At 45.1% G+C, this 15,905-nt stretch overlaps 1 protein-coding gene across 1 annotated transcript in view; it reads right to left on the reverse strand.

Moving 5' to 3' along the window:
- The window catches only part of prpf6 (PRP6 pre-mRNA processing factor 6 homolog (S. cerevisiae)), a 110,025-nt gene that overhangs the window by 32,929 nt on the left and 61,191 nt on the right, over positions 1–15,905 (reverse strand). The window contains exons 12-15 of the mRNA XM_072514866.1: positions 13,771–13,893; positions 11,495–11,616; positions 9,603–9,741; positions 8,366–8,485 (exon numbers count right to left, since the gene is read on the reverse strand). Coding sequence (XP_072370967.1) covers positions 8,366–8,485; positions 9,603–9,741; positions 11,495–11,616; positions 13,771–13,893 — 504 coding nt within the window. The remainder of the gene's footprint in view (positions 1–8,365; positions 8,486–9,602; positions 9,742–11,494; positions 11,617–13,770; positions 13,894–15,905) is intronic.

The raw sequence follows: 15,905 nt of genomic DNA on the forward strand, positions 1-15,905 counted from the left end.
CGGAGAAAGCCTTTGACCGGGTTGAGTGGGATTATTTATGGGAGGTGCTGGAGCGGTTCGGTTTTGGGAGGGGCTTTATTGACTGGGTTAGGTTGCTGTACCGGGCTCCAGTTGCAACTGTACGGACAAACAGGACGACTTCGGACTATTTTAGACTGCACCGGGGGACGAGACAGGGATGCCCCCTCTCCCCACTGCTGTTTGCGCTGGCGATAGCGCCGCTGGCAATTGCTCTGAGGGCCTCAAGGGGCTGGTCTGGGAAGAGGGGGGGGGAAAGCACAGGGTCTCGCTGTATGCGGATGACCTATTATTGTATGTCTCAGACCCAATGGAGGGGGTGGAACAAATTATGGGAATTTTAGGGGAATTCGGCCGGTTTTTGGGGTATAAGCTCAATATGGGGAAGAGCGAGATGTTTGTGGTCCAGGCGAGAAGTTAGGAGAGGAGACTGGGGGAACCGCCGTTCAGAGTGGTAGGGGACAGCTCCAGGTACCTGGGAATCCAAGTGGCGAGGGATTGGGACAGGTTACATGAATTGAACTTGGCCCGGTTGGAGGATCAGATGAAGCAGGATTTCCGGAGATGGGATGCACTCCCGTTGTCTCTGGCGGGCAGAGTTCAATCGGTAAAAATGACGGTCCTCCCGAGATTCCTATTCGTTTTCCAATGCCTCCCCATCTTCATCCCATGGTCCTTTTTTAAGTGGATCAATAAGATTATTTGTGGGCTGTGTGTGGGGGGGGCAAGTCCCTGCGAGCGAAGAGGGCAATGCGCGAGCGGGGGGATGGAGGGCTGGCGCTGCCGAATTTCAGCAATTACTACTGGGTGGCTAATATAGCCATGGTGAGGAGGTGGCTGGTGGGGGGTAGCCGGCGTGGGTGCGCATGAAGGCGACTTCATGCAAGGGCACACGTCTGGGGGCATTGGTAACAGCGCCACTGCCGTTCCCACCGGCGCGATACTCCACTAGTCCAGTGGTGGTGACAGCCCTGACAGTCGGGGGCAGTGGAGGAGACATGGGAGCAGAGGGGGCATCAGTATGGTCCCCAATCTGCGATAATCACCGGTTTGCCCCGGGGAGGATGGACGGGGGGGGGGTTCCGAATTTGGCGGAGAGCGGGGAACGAGAGGATGGGGGACTTGTTTATAGAAGGAAGCTTCCCGAGTATAAGGGCGCTGGAGGAGAAGTTTGCATTGGTGGGGGGAAATGAATTTCGATATTTACAGGTGCAGGACTTTCTGCGGAGGCAGGTGACAACCTTCCCACTCCTGCCACTAAGGGGGTTCAGGATAGGGTGGTTTCGAGAGGATGGATAGGAGGGGAGCGTCTCGGACATATATAAAGAGCTTATGGGTTTGGAGGAGACGCAGACTGAGGAGCTGAAGCAAAAGTGGGAGCAGCTGGGGGGAGAGATAGAGGAGGGCCTTTGGGCGGACACATTGGGTTGGGTCATCGCGACGGCAACATGTGCCAGGCTCAGCCTGATCCAATTTAAGGTCGTTAACCGGGCTCACGAGTGGCCCGGATGAGTGTATTCTTTGGGGTGGAGGATACGTGTGTGAAGTGTGCGGGGGGGGGGGGGGGGGGGGGGCAGTGAACCATGTTCATATGCTCTGGGCATGTCCAAAACTGAGGGGACATTGGCAGGGGTTTGCCGACGCCATGTCCACGGTATTAAATACGAGGGTGACAATGAGTCCAGAGGTGGCGATTTTTGAGGTGTCGCAGGATCCGGGAATCCAGGAGAAGAGGCAGATGTTCTGGCCTTTACTTCCCTGGTAGTCCGGAGGCGAATATTACTGGCATGGAGGGACCCAAAGCCCCCGAAATCGGAGACCTGGCTTTCGGACATAGCTGGCTTCCTCTGCCTGGAGAAAATTAAGTTCGCCATGAGAGGGTCTCTGTTAGGGTTTGCACGGAGGTGGCAACCATTCGTCGACTTTTCTCAGAGAATTAATCGTCAACAGATTGGGGGGGGGGGGGGGGGGGGGGGGGGAGCGAGGGGATTAGGCTAGCGTAGATTAGGGGGGTAAGCAATGGTAGGATTTGTGGGAGAGGGAGGCGGTATTTGCACTATTTTAATATTTTCCTGGTTATGTACATTGTTGATTTTGTTGCTGTTACAATGCCAAAGAAATACCTCAATAAAATGTGTATTAAAAAAAAAAATGGGTGACTTTAATCTACATGTAGATCGGGCAAACCTACAATTCGATTGGGCAGATGAATTCCTGGAGGGTGTACAACAAGGTTTTTTAGACCAGCAAGTTGAGTAACACTAGGCAACATGCTATCTTAGATTTGGCATCATTAGAAAGGTTATAACTAATAATCTTGTTGTTTGGGGCCCTTTAGGGAAAGGTGATCATAACATGATAGAATTCTTCATCATTTGGATGGAAAGTGAGGAAGTCTGATCTGAAACTAGGGTCCTAAATCTAAACAAAGGAAACCATGAAGGTTTGAGGTGTGAGTTAGCGAGGATAGACTTGGCGAACTTCATTAAAAGGCATGACGGTAGATAGGCAATGGCTAGTATTTAAGGAACGAATGTATGCTTTGAAACAATTGTATATTCCTTTCTAGTTGAAAAACACAAGAAAAAGAGCCCAACCATGGCTTACAAAATAGTTTAAAGATAGTATTAGATCCACAGCGGAGTCAAATAAAGTTGCGAGAAAAAGTAGCAAGTTTGATGATTGAGAACTGTTCAGAATTCAGCAAAGGAGGTCAAAGAGATTGATTAAGGGGGAAAAAAATAGAGTGCAAGTGTAAACTTTAAAAAAATAAATTTAGAGTACCCAATTCATTTTTTCCAATTAAGGGGCAATTTAGTGTGGTCAATCCACCTACCCTACACATCTTTGGGTTGTGGAGGCGAAGCCCACACAAACACGGGGAGAATGTGCAAACTCCACATGGACAGTGACCCAGAGCCAAGATCGAACCTGGGACCTCGGCGTCGTGAGACTACTCACGGCGCCACCGTGCTGCCTGCAAGAGTAAACTTGAAAGTAACATAAAAATTGACTCTCAAAGCTTCTATAAATATCTAAAAAGATTAGTGAAAAAAATGTAGGAAAATAGTGCTGGAAAATTAATGGGACTAAAAGCCGATAATTCCCAGGCCTGACAATTTACATCTATGGTCAATGCACGGGGTTATGGGGATAGGTCGAGGGAGTGGACCTAGGTTGAGTGCTCTTTCGGAGAGTCAGTGCAGACTAAATGGGCCGATTGGTCTCCTTTTGCACTGAAGGGATTCTATGGTATAGCCTGGTTCGCCTTTCAGTAGTAGAGAATATGCTAGTCTATTATAAAGGATGCGATAATAGAACACTCAGAAAATATCAACAGGATTAGACAAAGTCAACATAGATTTATGAAAGGGAAATCACGTTTGACAAATGGAGAGTTTTTTTGAGGATATAACTGAGGATATAACTAGATAAGGGAAAACTAGTGGATATGGTGTATTTGGATTTTCAGAAAGCTTGTGATAAAACGTGAATGTGCAAAATGAAAGCACTTGGGATTGGGGCTTACATTTTAAGCATGGTTTGAGAATAGGTTAGCAAACAGGAAGCAGAGAATAGGAATAAATGGGTCTTTTTTGAAGTGGCAGGCAGTGACTTAGTGGAGTTTGCAGGATCAGTGCTTGGGCCCCAGCTATTCATAATATAGATCAGTGATTCGGATGAGGGAACCAAAAGTAATATTTCCAAGTTTTAAAAAAAACGCATTTTATTCAAACTTGTATCAAAGTAGGTTACAGCAAATAAACACCCCGGGAAACATTCTTCCCAACAATCAACTATACAGCTTGTACAGGTTTTTCTCCTTTTTCACCCCCCCCTCCCCATCACCCACCCCCCTCCAACGAACAGCTCCTCAAACACGGTCACAAACATACCCCACCTTTTCTCAAACTCCCCTGCTGAGCCCCTTAACTCATACTTTATCTTCTCTAACCGCTGGAAGTCGTACAGGTCACCCAACCATGCTGCTACCCCCGGTGGCGATGCCAACTGCCACTCCAGCAAAATTCGTTGCCGTGCAATCAGAGAAGCGAAGGCTATGACATCGGCCTTCCTCTTCTCCATGAGCTCCGGCTTCTCTGAAACCCCAAATATCGCCACCAACCCGTCCAGAATCTTCCCAATTTTTCACAACCCCAAAACATATGCGCATGATTCGCTGGCCCCTGCCCACATCTCTCACACTCATCTGCTACCCCCTGAAAGAACCCACTCATTCTCGCCCGAGTCATATGCACCTTGGGCACCATCTTAAACTGTATCAGGCTCATCCTTGCACAAGAAGAGGTCCCGTTTACCCTTCGCAGTGCCTCACTCCATACTCCCCAATTGATCTCCATTCTCAAAACCCGGCTTCCCATTTCTCCTTGATCTTCACCACCCGCTCGCCTCCCTGCTCTGCCAGCCACTTATATATCTCCCCAATTCTTCCCTCCCCTTCCACATCCGGAAGCAGCAGACACTCCAGCAGGGTGTATCCCAGCAATCTAGGAACCCCTTCCAGACCTTTTGTGCAACGTCCCTAACCTGTAGTTACCTGAACTCACTACCCCTTGGCAGCTCTCCCCTCTCCCGTAGCTATTTCCAAGTTTGTTGATGACATAAAACTTGGTGTGGAAGTAGTGGTGGGGAGGATGCTAAAATGCTTCAAGCTGATTTAGACAAGTTGAGCGAGTGGGTAAATACAGGGCAGATGCAGTATGTGCAGAATGTGGATAAATGTGAAGTTATCTACTTCGGATGGAGAAACAAAATGGCAGAGTATTATTTAAATGGTGATAGATTGGGAAAGATTGATGTAAAAAGGGACCTGGGTATTCTAGTACACCAGTCACTGAAAGTAAGCATGCAGGTACAGCAAGCAGTTGGGAAGGCAAATGTCTGTTGGCCTTCATTGCAAGAGGACTTGAGTGCAGGAGCAAGGATGATTACTGCAGTTGTACAAGTCATTGGTGAGACCACACCTGGATTAAAGTGTGCAATTTTGGTCTCCCTATCTAAGAAAGGATATACTTGCCAAAGAGAGAATGCAGCGAAGGTTCACAAGACTGATTCATGACTGGCAGGATTTTCATACGAGGAGAGGTTGGGTTGACTGGGCATGCAGTCACTGAAATTTAGAAGAATGAGGAGGCATCTAATTGAAATGGATAAAATTCTGACAGGACTGGATGCAGGAATGTGGTTTCCCTTGACTGGGGTCAAGAAATGAGGTGAAGAGAAAAACGGCAATTACTGCGGATGCTGGAATCTGAAACGAAAGAGAAAATGCTGGAAAACCTCAGCAGGTCTTGCAGCATCTTTAGGGAGAGAAAAGAGCTAACGTTTCGAGTCCAATGACGCTTTGTCAAAACAGCTTTGACAAAGAGTCATTGGACTCGAAACGTTAGCTCTTTTCTCTCCCTACAGATGCTGCCAGTCCCGCTCAGATTTTCCAGCATTTTCTCTTTCGTTTGAGGTGAAGAGTAACCTCTTCACTCAAGAGGGTGACAAACTGGTGGAATTTTCCACCACAGAAGACTGTGGGGGCACGCCACTGAATATATTTAAGAAAACAATAGATTTCTAAACTCTAAAGGTGTCAAGGGATATAGAGTCATAGAATCCTACAGAAGGAGGCCATTCAGCCCATGAAGTCTGTATCGACCCTCTGAAAGAGCACCCTATGTCGGCCCAAACCCCACCCTATCTCCATAACCCCTAGGGGCAATTTAACATGTTCCGATCCATCTAATCTGCACACTGCCCTATGTTTAAGTCTCTGTTACAGGTAGGGCAAGTGTTTGGAGAAGCGGGTGGGTGGGGTTCCTGGGTTACCACACGTTCCATTAGCCGGCGACGTTTGACTTCAGATTTCTTTCAGCGATGAAACACGAGTTGTTCAGCTCCTTCCTTAATGCTTTTTCTCCACTTTGGACCGTCTTGGGCTAGGGATTCCCAGGTGTTGGTGGGGATGTTGCATTTTTTCAAGGAGGCTCCAAGGGTTTCCTTGAAGTGTTTCCACTGCCCTCCTGGGGTTTACTTGCTGTGTTGAAGCTCCCAGTGGAGCGCTTGTCTTGGAGTCTGACATCAGGCATGCAAAGGATGTGGCCCACCAACAAAGCTGAGAGTGCGTGGTCAATGCTTTAATCCTGGGGATGTTAGACAGAGCTAGAACACTGACGTCGGTGTGCCTATCCTGCCAATTGACTTGTAGGATTTTGATGGGTCAGGTACGTCAGGTAGTACAGGGACTTGCTGTGCCTATTTAACATAGCACAGGTCGCTGAGCAATATAGGAGGGTGCGTCTCATTACTACTCTGTAGACCATGAACTTGGTGCCAAGTGAGAGGTCTTGGTCTTTAAACACCCCCTTCCTCAGGCGACCAAAGGCTGTACTGGCACACTGAAGGCAGTGTTGAACCTCGTCGTTGATATCTGCCCTCATTGACAGTAAGCTCCCAAGGAGTGGAAAATGGTCCCTGTTGTCCAAGGCCTCAATTTTGATAACCGGAGTGAGTAGTACCATGTGGCTGGGGCAGGTTGTTAGAGGACCTTTGTCTTACAATTGTTTAGTGTAACGCCCATGCTCTCGTATGCCTTGATGAAGGTGTTGACGATGGCTTGGAGCTCAGTCTTGGAGTGTGCACAAACGTAAGCATTATCTGCATAATGTAGTTCAATGATAGAGGATGGGACGACCTTGGAGCGGGCTTGCAGGTACCGAGTTTGAACAGATTCCGGTTTGTCTGTAGTTTAGGTCCACCCCAGTGGGGAGCTGGCTGAGGGTGAGATGGAGGATCGCAACAAGGAAGAGAGAGAAAACACAGCCTTGCTTGACCACAGTAAGAATGTGAATTGGGTCTGTGGTGGATCCATTGGTCAGGATCACGGCTTGTATGTTATTGTGGAGCAGGAAGAGAATGGCAACAAACGTTTGGGGGCCAGCCGAAACGGAGCAGGACGCTCCATAATCCCTTGCAGTTGACAGTGTCGAAGGCCTTTGTGAGGTCAAAGGTAACCATGCACAAGTGTTGGTGCTGTTCTCTGCATTTCTCTTGTAGTTGCCTAGCAATGAAGATCATGTCCGTTGTGCCCATAGTGGGCGGACTCAGGGAGGAGCTCTTCAGCCACAGGGAGACGGTGATTAAGGAGGACTCTTGCGATGACCTTCATTGGGGCCCCATACCCAGTACCTCTCCCATCACCCATGGCACCTTCCCACCCAGAAGGTGTAACACCTGCCCCTTTACCTCTTCCATGCTTAACATCCCAGGCCCAAAACACTCATTCCAGGTTAAGCAGCGTCTCACTTGCACCTCTTTCAATTTGGTCTATTGCATTCGCTGCACCCAATGTGGTCTCCTCTATATCGGAGACCAAAAACAGACTGGGTGATCGCTTTGCTAAGCATCTTCGGTCTGTGCGCATTCAGGACCCTGACCTTCCCGTTACTTGTCTTTTTAACACAAGACCCTGCTCCCATGCCCGCCCTTTACTTGCTGCAATGTTCCAGTGAAGCTCAACACGAACTGGAGGAACAACATCTCATCTTCCGGTTAGGCACGCTACTGCCTTCCGGTCTCAACATCGAATTCAACAACTTCAGATGGTTAGCTCTACCCCACCTCAACCCATTTGTTTTCGTCCCATTTCATTTTAACTGTCTTTTGCCATTTCTTTCTTTCTTGTCTCTCTTAATATATATTTAACCTCCCCCCCCCCCCCCCACCCATCTTACCTCACCCTTTCTCCTCTTTGTTTCCCTTTCCCACCCCCCACATCTACAGTTCACCCTCTGATGTTAGTTTCTCTGCTGTTTGTCCTTTCACATCTTTTGTTCTCTCTGGGGACTGCCATTAGCACTCTTTCCCCTTGGCGTCTGTGGCCATTAGCACCTGGGTTTCTGTGGCTATGACTCATCTTTCATTCTCACTCCACAGTATAAATATTTCCCACTTTCTCTGTCTGTTAGCTTTGACAAAGAGTCATCGGACTCAAAACATTAGCTCTTTTCTCTCCCTACAGATGCTGCCAGACCTGCTGAGATTTTCCAGCATTTTCTCTTTCCTTGCATAATTAAGCCTTGTAGGAGAAAAAATACTCTGCAAAAGTTGAGAGAATTGGAGCTGACCAAACAGTAACCCAGTTATTAATATAATTATGATTTTAATATATGTTAGAGAGTTTACTTCAATTAATTCCATAGTTTTGAAAGTTAGTAAATATACTATACAATATTCATTTAAAGCAAAGAAATAGGTTATGCACTTGTCATAGATGCTTCCATCCCAAGCAATACTGATTATATCAAGTTTAACTGTTAAATGCTCTAAGTTTACTTACTCTTGCAGTAGGAGCACTGCTCCTAGCTTTAGCCAGGAGTCTTCGCGCTCTTTCATATTCATTGTTCTCAGACTCTAGCTTAACTGCAGCCAGCCAAATCTCTTCACTGTTAGGGTTAGCCTATTACAGGAAAAAAATGCATGATCACCAAAAGTGTATTTACTGAAAAAATCAAAACCAATGTTTCACTTGAACTTGCGGGTTGAACTTTATCGAAGTATTTCACGGCACAACAAAATGAATTCCATTAATCCAATGCTCATTACATCTTTCTGAAGTGGCTCAAAGGGCTTTACATGCAATTGCCATGGAATGGTAGGACTACTATATATTCAAAATCAACTTTTACAAATGTAATATCCAACAGCCATGTAATGGTGTAGATTGCAAGCGGCAGGGGGTGGGAAGAGAGAGAGAGCGCAAGAGGATCTTGGCCAGAGCACCAGAACATTCTGCTTTTGAACCTTTGGCATCCTGCTGAATCACAAGTAGCCTCAGTTTTATGCCTTCGCTGAAAGATGACACCTCACTGGCGGCAACATAGATCATGTGCTCTAGGCCTGGAATGGAGTTTGTTCCCATACTGTCTAACTTTGAAAGTGCACTACTAACTCATCCAACCTGCCATCCACTGTATTTTTATTATTGCTCTCTAATGCATGTATAATACATCAAAATTATGCAATTCAATAATCTTCAGAGGTACAAAAATTAAACTTTTATTCATCCAAATCAAAAATGCCTCCAATGCTAGAACGACCTGTATATCTCTGAATTTACACAATTTCTTGTATGCTCCCACAAGGTGACTACTAAAATGAAACACAGATCCAATTCCAGCTCTCCCAGCAGTCAGGAAGTCCGGTCTGTCCCACCTTCCTACTTGGAAGATGGAGTTTGGACAATGCAGGTACCAGTAGAGGAATGGGAGAAGTGAAAGAGAGGAATGAGGGAGAAAAAAAGACAAAAACAAAGTAAAAGCTATTGGGAAAAATTATTGAAACCGAATTATATCAACTTTTGATGCAAGGTCACCAAACTGAAATGTAACTGTTCCTCTCTCTAGATGTTGCCTGACCTGTTGCATCTTCCAGTACTTTTTGCTTCTTTTTCAGTTTTACATGCAGCCACAGTATTTTACTTTTTCTATTATTGTTGTGAGTACAATGTATGTCAGTAGGAAATTCAAAGCAGTCTCAAACTCTCAGCAAAGAACATAAACTTCATTTATACAGACCTGAAAAGCAAGTGCGAGAATGCTTCTAGCTGCAGGCACATCTCCAGCTAACCATTTGGACTTAGCCCCCATTAACCAAAGGACTTCTGCTTTTGGGCAGTGAGCCACAGCTCTCTGTAAAAGGGCCTCCAAAGATTCCCTGAAATAAAATAAGATAATTTCATATAACTATGATTAAACATGGCTCACATGGTCAATCCAAGCAAGCATCTATTGTATTTAAGCTGGATACAAGTGTAATGATTGGCAGTCGTTACAGCTTCACATCTTTAGATTTATTTGAAATTTTTTTTAAAAAGGCAAAATATTATGCAACTACATCACATCACCATGCAAGACATTTCACAACAGAGTTGGCTCACATTTACTTTATTACTGTCCAGATACATAAATTAACAAAAATATTATTGCAGTATGAATCCTTTCCCAAATAGTGCACATTATTCATCAGAAAGGTCTTACAGTTGCAAACTCAAAGTTGATGGGCAAAATTTCAAGCGCACAGGAAATGGCAGCGAATGTTTGGGTGCTGTGTTTACTTAGAATGCCTTCCACGATTAAGTTCAAGGAAGCAAGAGGCTCCTTACAATGCTCCTGGCGGTGAACCAGCTGGGAAATTTGGAAGGCTGTGACAAACTGCACTTCAGTGTAGACGACCTGGTTCATGACATGAGATTTGCCACTGCACACCAGGAGTGCTATTGAATTGAGTCAAAGGCAACTTTAAGGCGATTTTAGAAACAGGCATAATAAGACAAGCGAAAGAGAAAAGCGAATGCAAGAATTCTTCTAGCTGCAGGCACGTCCTGGACTTAGCCCCCATTAATCAAAGGACTTGAAATTCTGCCTGTGTGAACTTCAAATTTCTTTTAAACTACTTTGTATTTTTTCTTCTTTATTCACTGACAAGACCAGCATTTGTTGCCTGACCTGAACTGCCCTTGAACTAAGTTAGATCATTTCAGAGGGCAGTGGGTCCTGAGTCACATACCAGGTAAGGAAGGCAGATTTCCTTCCCTAAGGACATCAGCGACCAAGATGGGTTCTTACAGCAATCAATGGTCAAGGTCACCGCTATTGAGAACAGCTTTCATTCCAAATGTTATGATTTGAATTTAAATTCCAGCAGCTCCATGGTGAGATTTGCCTGGGACTTTGGATTACTAGTTAGTGACATTAAGGGCAGCACAGTGGTCAACACTGCTGCCTCAGTGCCAGGGACCCGGGTTCAATTCCGGTCTTGGGTGACTGTGTGGAATTTGCACTTTCTCCCAGTGTGTGTGTGGAGTTTCCTCCAGGTGCTGCAGTTTCCTCCCACAGTCCAAAGTAATGCAGGTTAGGTACATTACACTCCATCCTAAATTGCCCTCAAGTGTCCAAAGATGTGCAGGTTAGATGGGGTTATGGGGATAGGGTGGGGGATTGGGCCTAGATAGGGTGCTCTTTCAGAGGGTTGGTGCAAACTCGATGGGACGAATGGCCTCCTTCCACACTGTCGGAATTTGATGGTACCACTATCTCCCCTGTCTAATCTACTCAAAGTAGAATTCAAATGAAGAAAAATACAAAATAGTGGAATTTAAACCAAATTTCCATCTTGAGAAGAGAAGTGGGGCACTAAGATAAAACTACCATATTTAATATAATGAAGAACTGCACCACAATGTTTAAGTGCTTGTGCAAAATTTAGAGCCACAGAATTCTGGTCTTATAGATGTTTTAAGTGTAATCAAACTTACTCCAACCAGGATATGTGACAGCAGCTTACTCCTAGCAACCAGAACCAATGCCTGAATAATAGAATTATCCCCCAAAAACAGAAGTTCTTGTATCAATACAAGAATGTCATTTTGTAATCATTTTTGCCAGACATGATAATGCCATAATCATACCTGGTGCCATAATTCTTTTCAAAGTAGGCAGCTCTCAACCATACACTCTTTTTGCTTGGGAAGACTTGGAGTGAGTGTGCATAGATTGCTCTTGCACATTCAAGTGCTCCATGGGAAATGCACTGAGGAACGAAGCAGAATTAAACATGGAAGTAAGTAAATTGAATGACAATCTCACATAACTAAGAGGAAAACAAACAGGCATTGACATGTTTATAAAGCTAGAAGTTCAAACTGTTTTGAATGTGAAGAAACAAATGCAATTTCAGTTGCTATGCTCCGATTACATTTAGCATTGATGGCACTTTGGTCACAGGGTAAATGGTAAATTACAGGGTGTTTGCTACTGAGTTTATTTCCTGTGTCTGGAAAAAAACTTGCAAAATTATACATAGGCCGGAATTCTCTGGCTGTAGGGATTCTCTGTTCCCGCTAGCAGTGCACTCCCACCTGCTGGTTTCCCAGCGGCGTGGGGTGGCTTCAATGGGAAATCCCATTGACAAGTGGCAGGAAGATAGAATTCCGCCGCTGGCGAATGGTGCCCCACTGAGAGACACGCAGCTGGAGGGACCGGAGAATTCAGCCCATTGCCTTTCAAGCCTTCACATGACCCAAAGCACTTTTATAGTGTAGGAATCATAGCTGTCGATTTGCACATTGAAATACCATGGGTTCTTACATATCTAACCTTAGAAAGCAGACAGTGCCTCAGTTTAAACAACTCATCCAAAACCATCCAGTATTGCACGGTTAGTTTAATTGTTTGTGCTCATATTTCTGGAGTGGAACTTGAACTCATGACCTTCTGACTCAGAGGCAAGGTGCTACCAATTGAACAAGGCCTTTGAAGCAGCTTTCTGTAGCAAATTTAGATTAAACACAATTACTATCGAGGCATACGGGTTAGATATACTAAGGAAGGTGTAATTCACCGATGTCGCACTGCAGATGGAGTTTAACCCTGAAAAGTGTGAGGTTGTCCATTTTGGAAGGACAAATATGAATGTGAAATACAGGGTTAACGGTAGGGTTCTTGGCAATGTGGAGGAGCAGAGAGATCTTGGGGTCTATGTTCATAGATCTTTGAAAGTTTCCACTCAAGTGGATAGAGTTGTGCAGAAGGCCTATGGTGTGCTAGCGTTCATTAGCAGAGGGATTGAATTTAAGAGCCGTGAGGTAATAATACAGCTGTACACAACCTTGGTAAGGCCACATTTGGAGCACTGTGCAGTTCTGGTCGCCTCATTTTGGGAAGGATGTGGAAGCTTTGGAAAAGGTGCAAAGAAGATTTACCAGGATGTTGCTTGGAATGGAGAGTAGGTTTCACGAAGAAAGGTTGAGGGTGCTAGGCCTGTTCTTAGAACGGAGAAGGACGAAGGGCGACTTGATAGAGGTTTATAAGATGATCGGGGAATAAATAGAGTAGACAGTCAGAGACTTTTTCCTCGGGTGGAACAAACCATTACAAGGGGACATAAATTGAAGGTAAATGGTGGAAGATATAGGGGGGATGTCAGAGGTAGGTTCTTTACCCAGAGAGTAGTGGGGGAATGGAATGCACTGCCTGTGGAAGTAGTTGAGTCAGAAACATTAGGAACCTTCAAGCGGCTATTAGATAGGTACATTGATTACGGTAGAATGCTGGGGTGTAGATTGATTTATTCTTAATCTAGGACAAACGTTCGGCACAACATCGTGGGCCGAAGGGCCTGTTCTGTGCTGTATTTTCTATGCTCTATGCTGTGCAATCGTAGCAGTTTACAGCTGTAATACAGTAGAAGGGTCACTTATAAAGAATGGTTTTAACTGGGCAAGTTTTTAAGTTACGAAAAATAAAGTGACTATAAAATACTTAGCTGAACTGTTAATGGGTAAATCTACAAACAGTAGGACATAGTCAAAGTAGTACTTGTTAGGATAAAACACCTGCACATGCACATAAAAGGCAAAGGTTTGAATTGTGCAGTTACGTGGCCATAGTCATCAATTGAAGTAGAGACAGTATCAAGCTAAAAGATTAGGCTTACAAAATGTAAAGAAATGTGGAAATCCAGCAGATACAGCTACAGAGCAACGAGATACAAAGAAACTAACGAGGGGCAAAAACAATATGAAAATAAACTTGGTAAGGGGTTGAGTACATTAAAAGTAGACCATAATGGACAATAAAGAAACGGTAACTTGAAACGAGTGCTTTGTCTGTTCTCCTCGGGAGCACATTTGGTAAATTGCTGTCTTGAGTATAGTTTTTCAATAAAAATATTCTCTGCACTTACGCTTTCTGCATCCTCCATCCATGCATGCTTCCGGTCTTCCTCTTCAACACCAATTCCAATAACTGCACGAATAATGGCCTGACAGGTAGCAACACTTCCTGCTCTATCACATTCTTCAGCATCCTGCAAAAGAAGTAAAACTCTGTGAGCAGCATTAAAGGGTTAAATCAACCAAAATTCATATTATAGAAACAGAATCAGTTTTGTAGGATGAAGAATTCTTAACCGAAAGCTGTTTTAAATAGAGTGAATTTTTACTTGTCATTAAATTGCATTTCAAACCAACAACATTGCCAATAAATGTGCTTGTATATTTATTTAGAACACTGTTTATGGCACACAATCCCCTACCCATTTAGTCACTCAAATAGTTGACACAAACTCAGGAGAAAGCCAATTTGTTGAGCATCAGGGTACAATTTGTCCAAAGTTATTTTAAGTTTCTTAGAGAATTCCACAGCAAACTCTCTCTGCAAATTTCTGGCATACAAGCAAAGAGGTATTCTGGAGAGAACAGGTAGAAAACTTAAGGTAGGACCATGCTGATATATCAGAGTATTTTAGTTAAAGCCTAACCGATCAGTAAAATTACGAAAATGCATTAGGAGTAGCAATGTTCCTAAAATGGGTTCGTCCAATAAATGGGATATTTCTAATCAACAGAGTTTCCATATAAATGATCGAGCAAGCTCATGTTAGTCCTCATTTTACAAATGCCAGTTGACCACTTACCACATTGACGTAGAAATGGTCAATAACCAACGAAGGAAAGCACTTTGATTGGGAAGGAGCTACAAGTTATTTTCAAGCACTCACATAAAGGCGGCATACAAAGGGACTATTGGCCAAGTTCCTCAGGGTAGTGTCCTAGGCCCAACCATCTTCAGCTGCTTCATCAATGATCTCCCTTCTATCATAAGGTCAGAAGTGGGATGTCTGCGAATGACTGCACAATGTTCAGCACCATTCTCGACTCCTCAGGTAATTAAGCAGTTCATGTCCAAATGCAGCAAGACCTGGACAATATCCAGATTCCGGCTGACAAGTGGCAAGTTACATTCGTGCCACGCAAGTGCCAGACAACGACCATCTCCTACAAGACAGGATTTAACAACTGCCCCATGACGTTCGATGGCCTTACCATCCCGGAGTCCCCCACATTCAACATTCTGGGGGTTACCATTGATCAGAACAGAAATGGACTAGCTACTTTAATACTGTGGCTACCAGGGCAGGTCAAAGGCTAGGAATCCTACGGCGAGTAACTCAGCTCCCCCCCCCCCCCCCCCCCCACCGCCGCCGCCCCCCCCCCCCCCCCCCCACTTCCACCCAAGACGGTCCAAGGCACGAATCAGAAGTGTAATGGAGTAGGGCAGCACTGTGGTTAACACTGCTGCCTCACGGTGCTGAGGTCCCAGGTTCGATCCCGGCTCTGGGTCACTGTCTGTGTGGAGTTTGCACACTCCCCCCATGTTTGCATGGGTTTCACCCCCACAACCCAAAGATGTGCAGGGTAGGTGTCTTGGCCACGTTAAATTGCCCCTCAATTGGAGAAAATTAATTGGGCACTCTAAATTTAAAAAAAATTTTTTTTTAAAGGAGTGTAATGGAATATTATCCACTTGCCTGGATGAATGCGGCTCGAACAACACTCAAGAAGCTTGACACCTCCAAGACAGAGCAGCCCGCTCGATTGCTCCCCCTTCCACAAACATTCAAACCCTCCACCATCGACTAACAGTGGCAGCCGTATGTACCATCTACAAGATGCACTGCAGTAACTCACCAAGGTTCTTTAGACAACACCTTTCAAACCCACAACCACTAACATCTAGAAGGATACGAGCAGCAGATACTTGGGAACCCCACCACCTGGAGGTTCCCTCTAAGCCACGCAGCACCCTGACTTGGAAATATATCGCTGTTCCTTCACTGTCGTTGGGGCAACATCCTGGAACTCCCTCCGTAATAGCACCTACACCTCAAGGACTGCAGCAGTTCAAAAAGGCAGCTCACCACCATCTTCTAAAGGGCAACTAGGGATGGGCTAACCAGCGACACCCACATCCGGAAAAGAATTTTAAAAAATTCTCCATCTTCGGCATTAATTATTTTCAGTCTCCCTCCCACACTGT

Source organism: Scyliorhinus torazame, chromosome 8 (assembly GCF_047496885.1).
Source record: "Scyliorhinus torazame isolate Kashiwa2021f chromosome 8, sScyTor2.1, whole genome shotgun sequence".
Classification (NCBI taxonomy): Eukaryota; Metazoa; Chordata; class Chondrichthyes; order Carcharhiniformes; family Scyliorhinidae; genus Scyliorhinus; species Scyliorhinus torazame.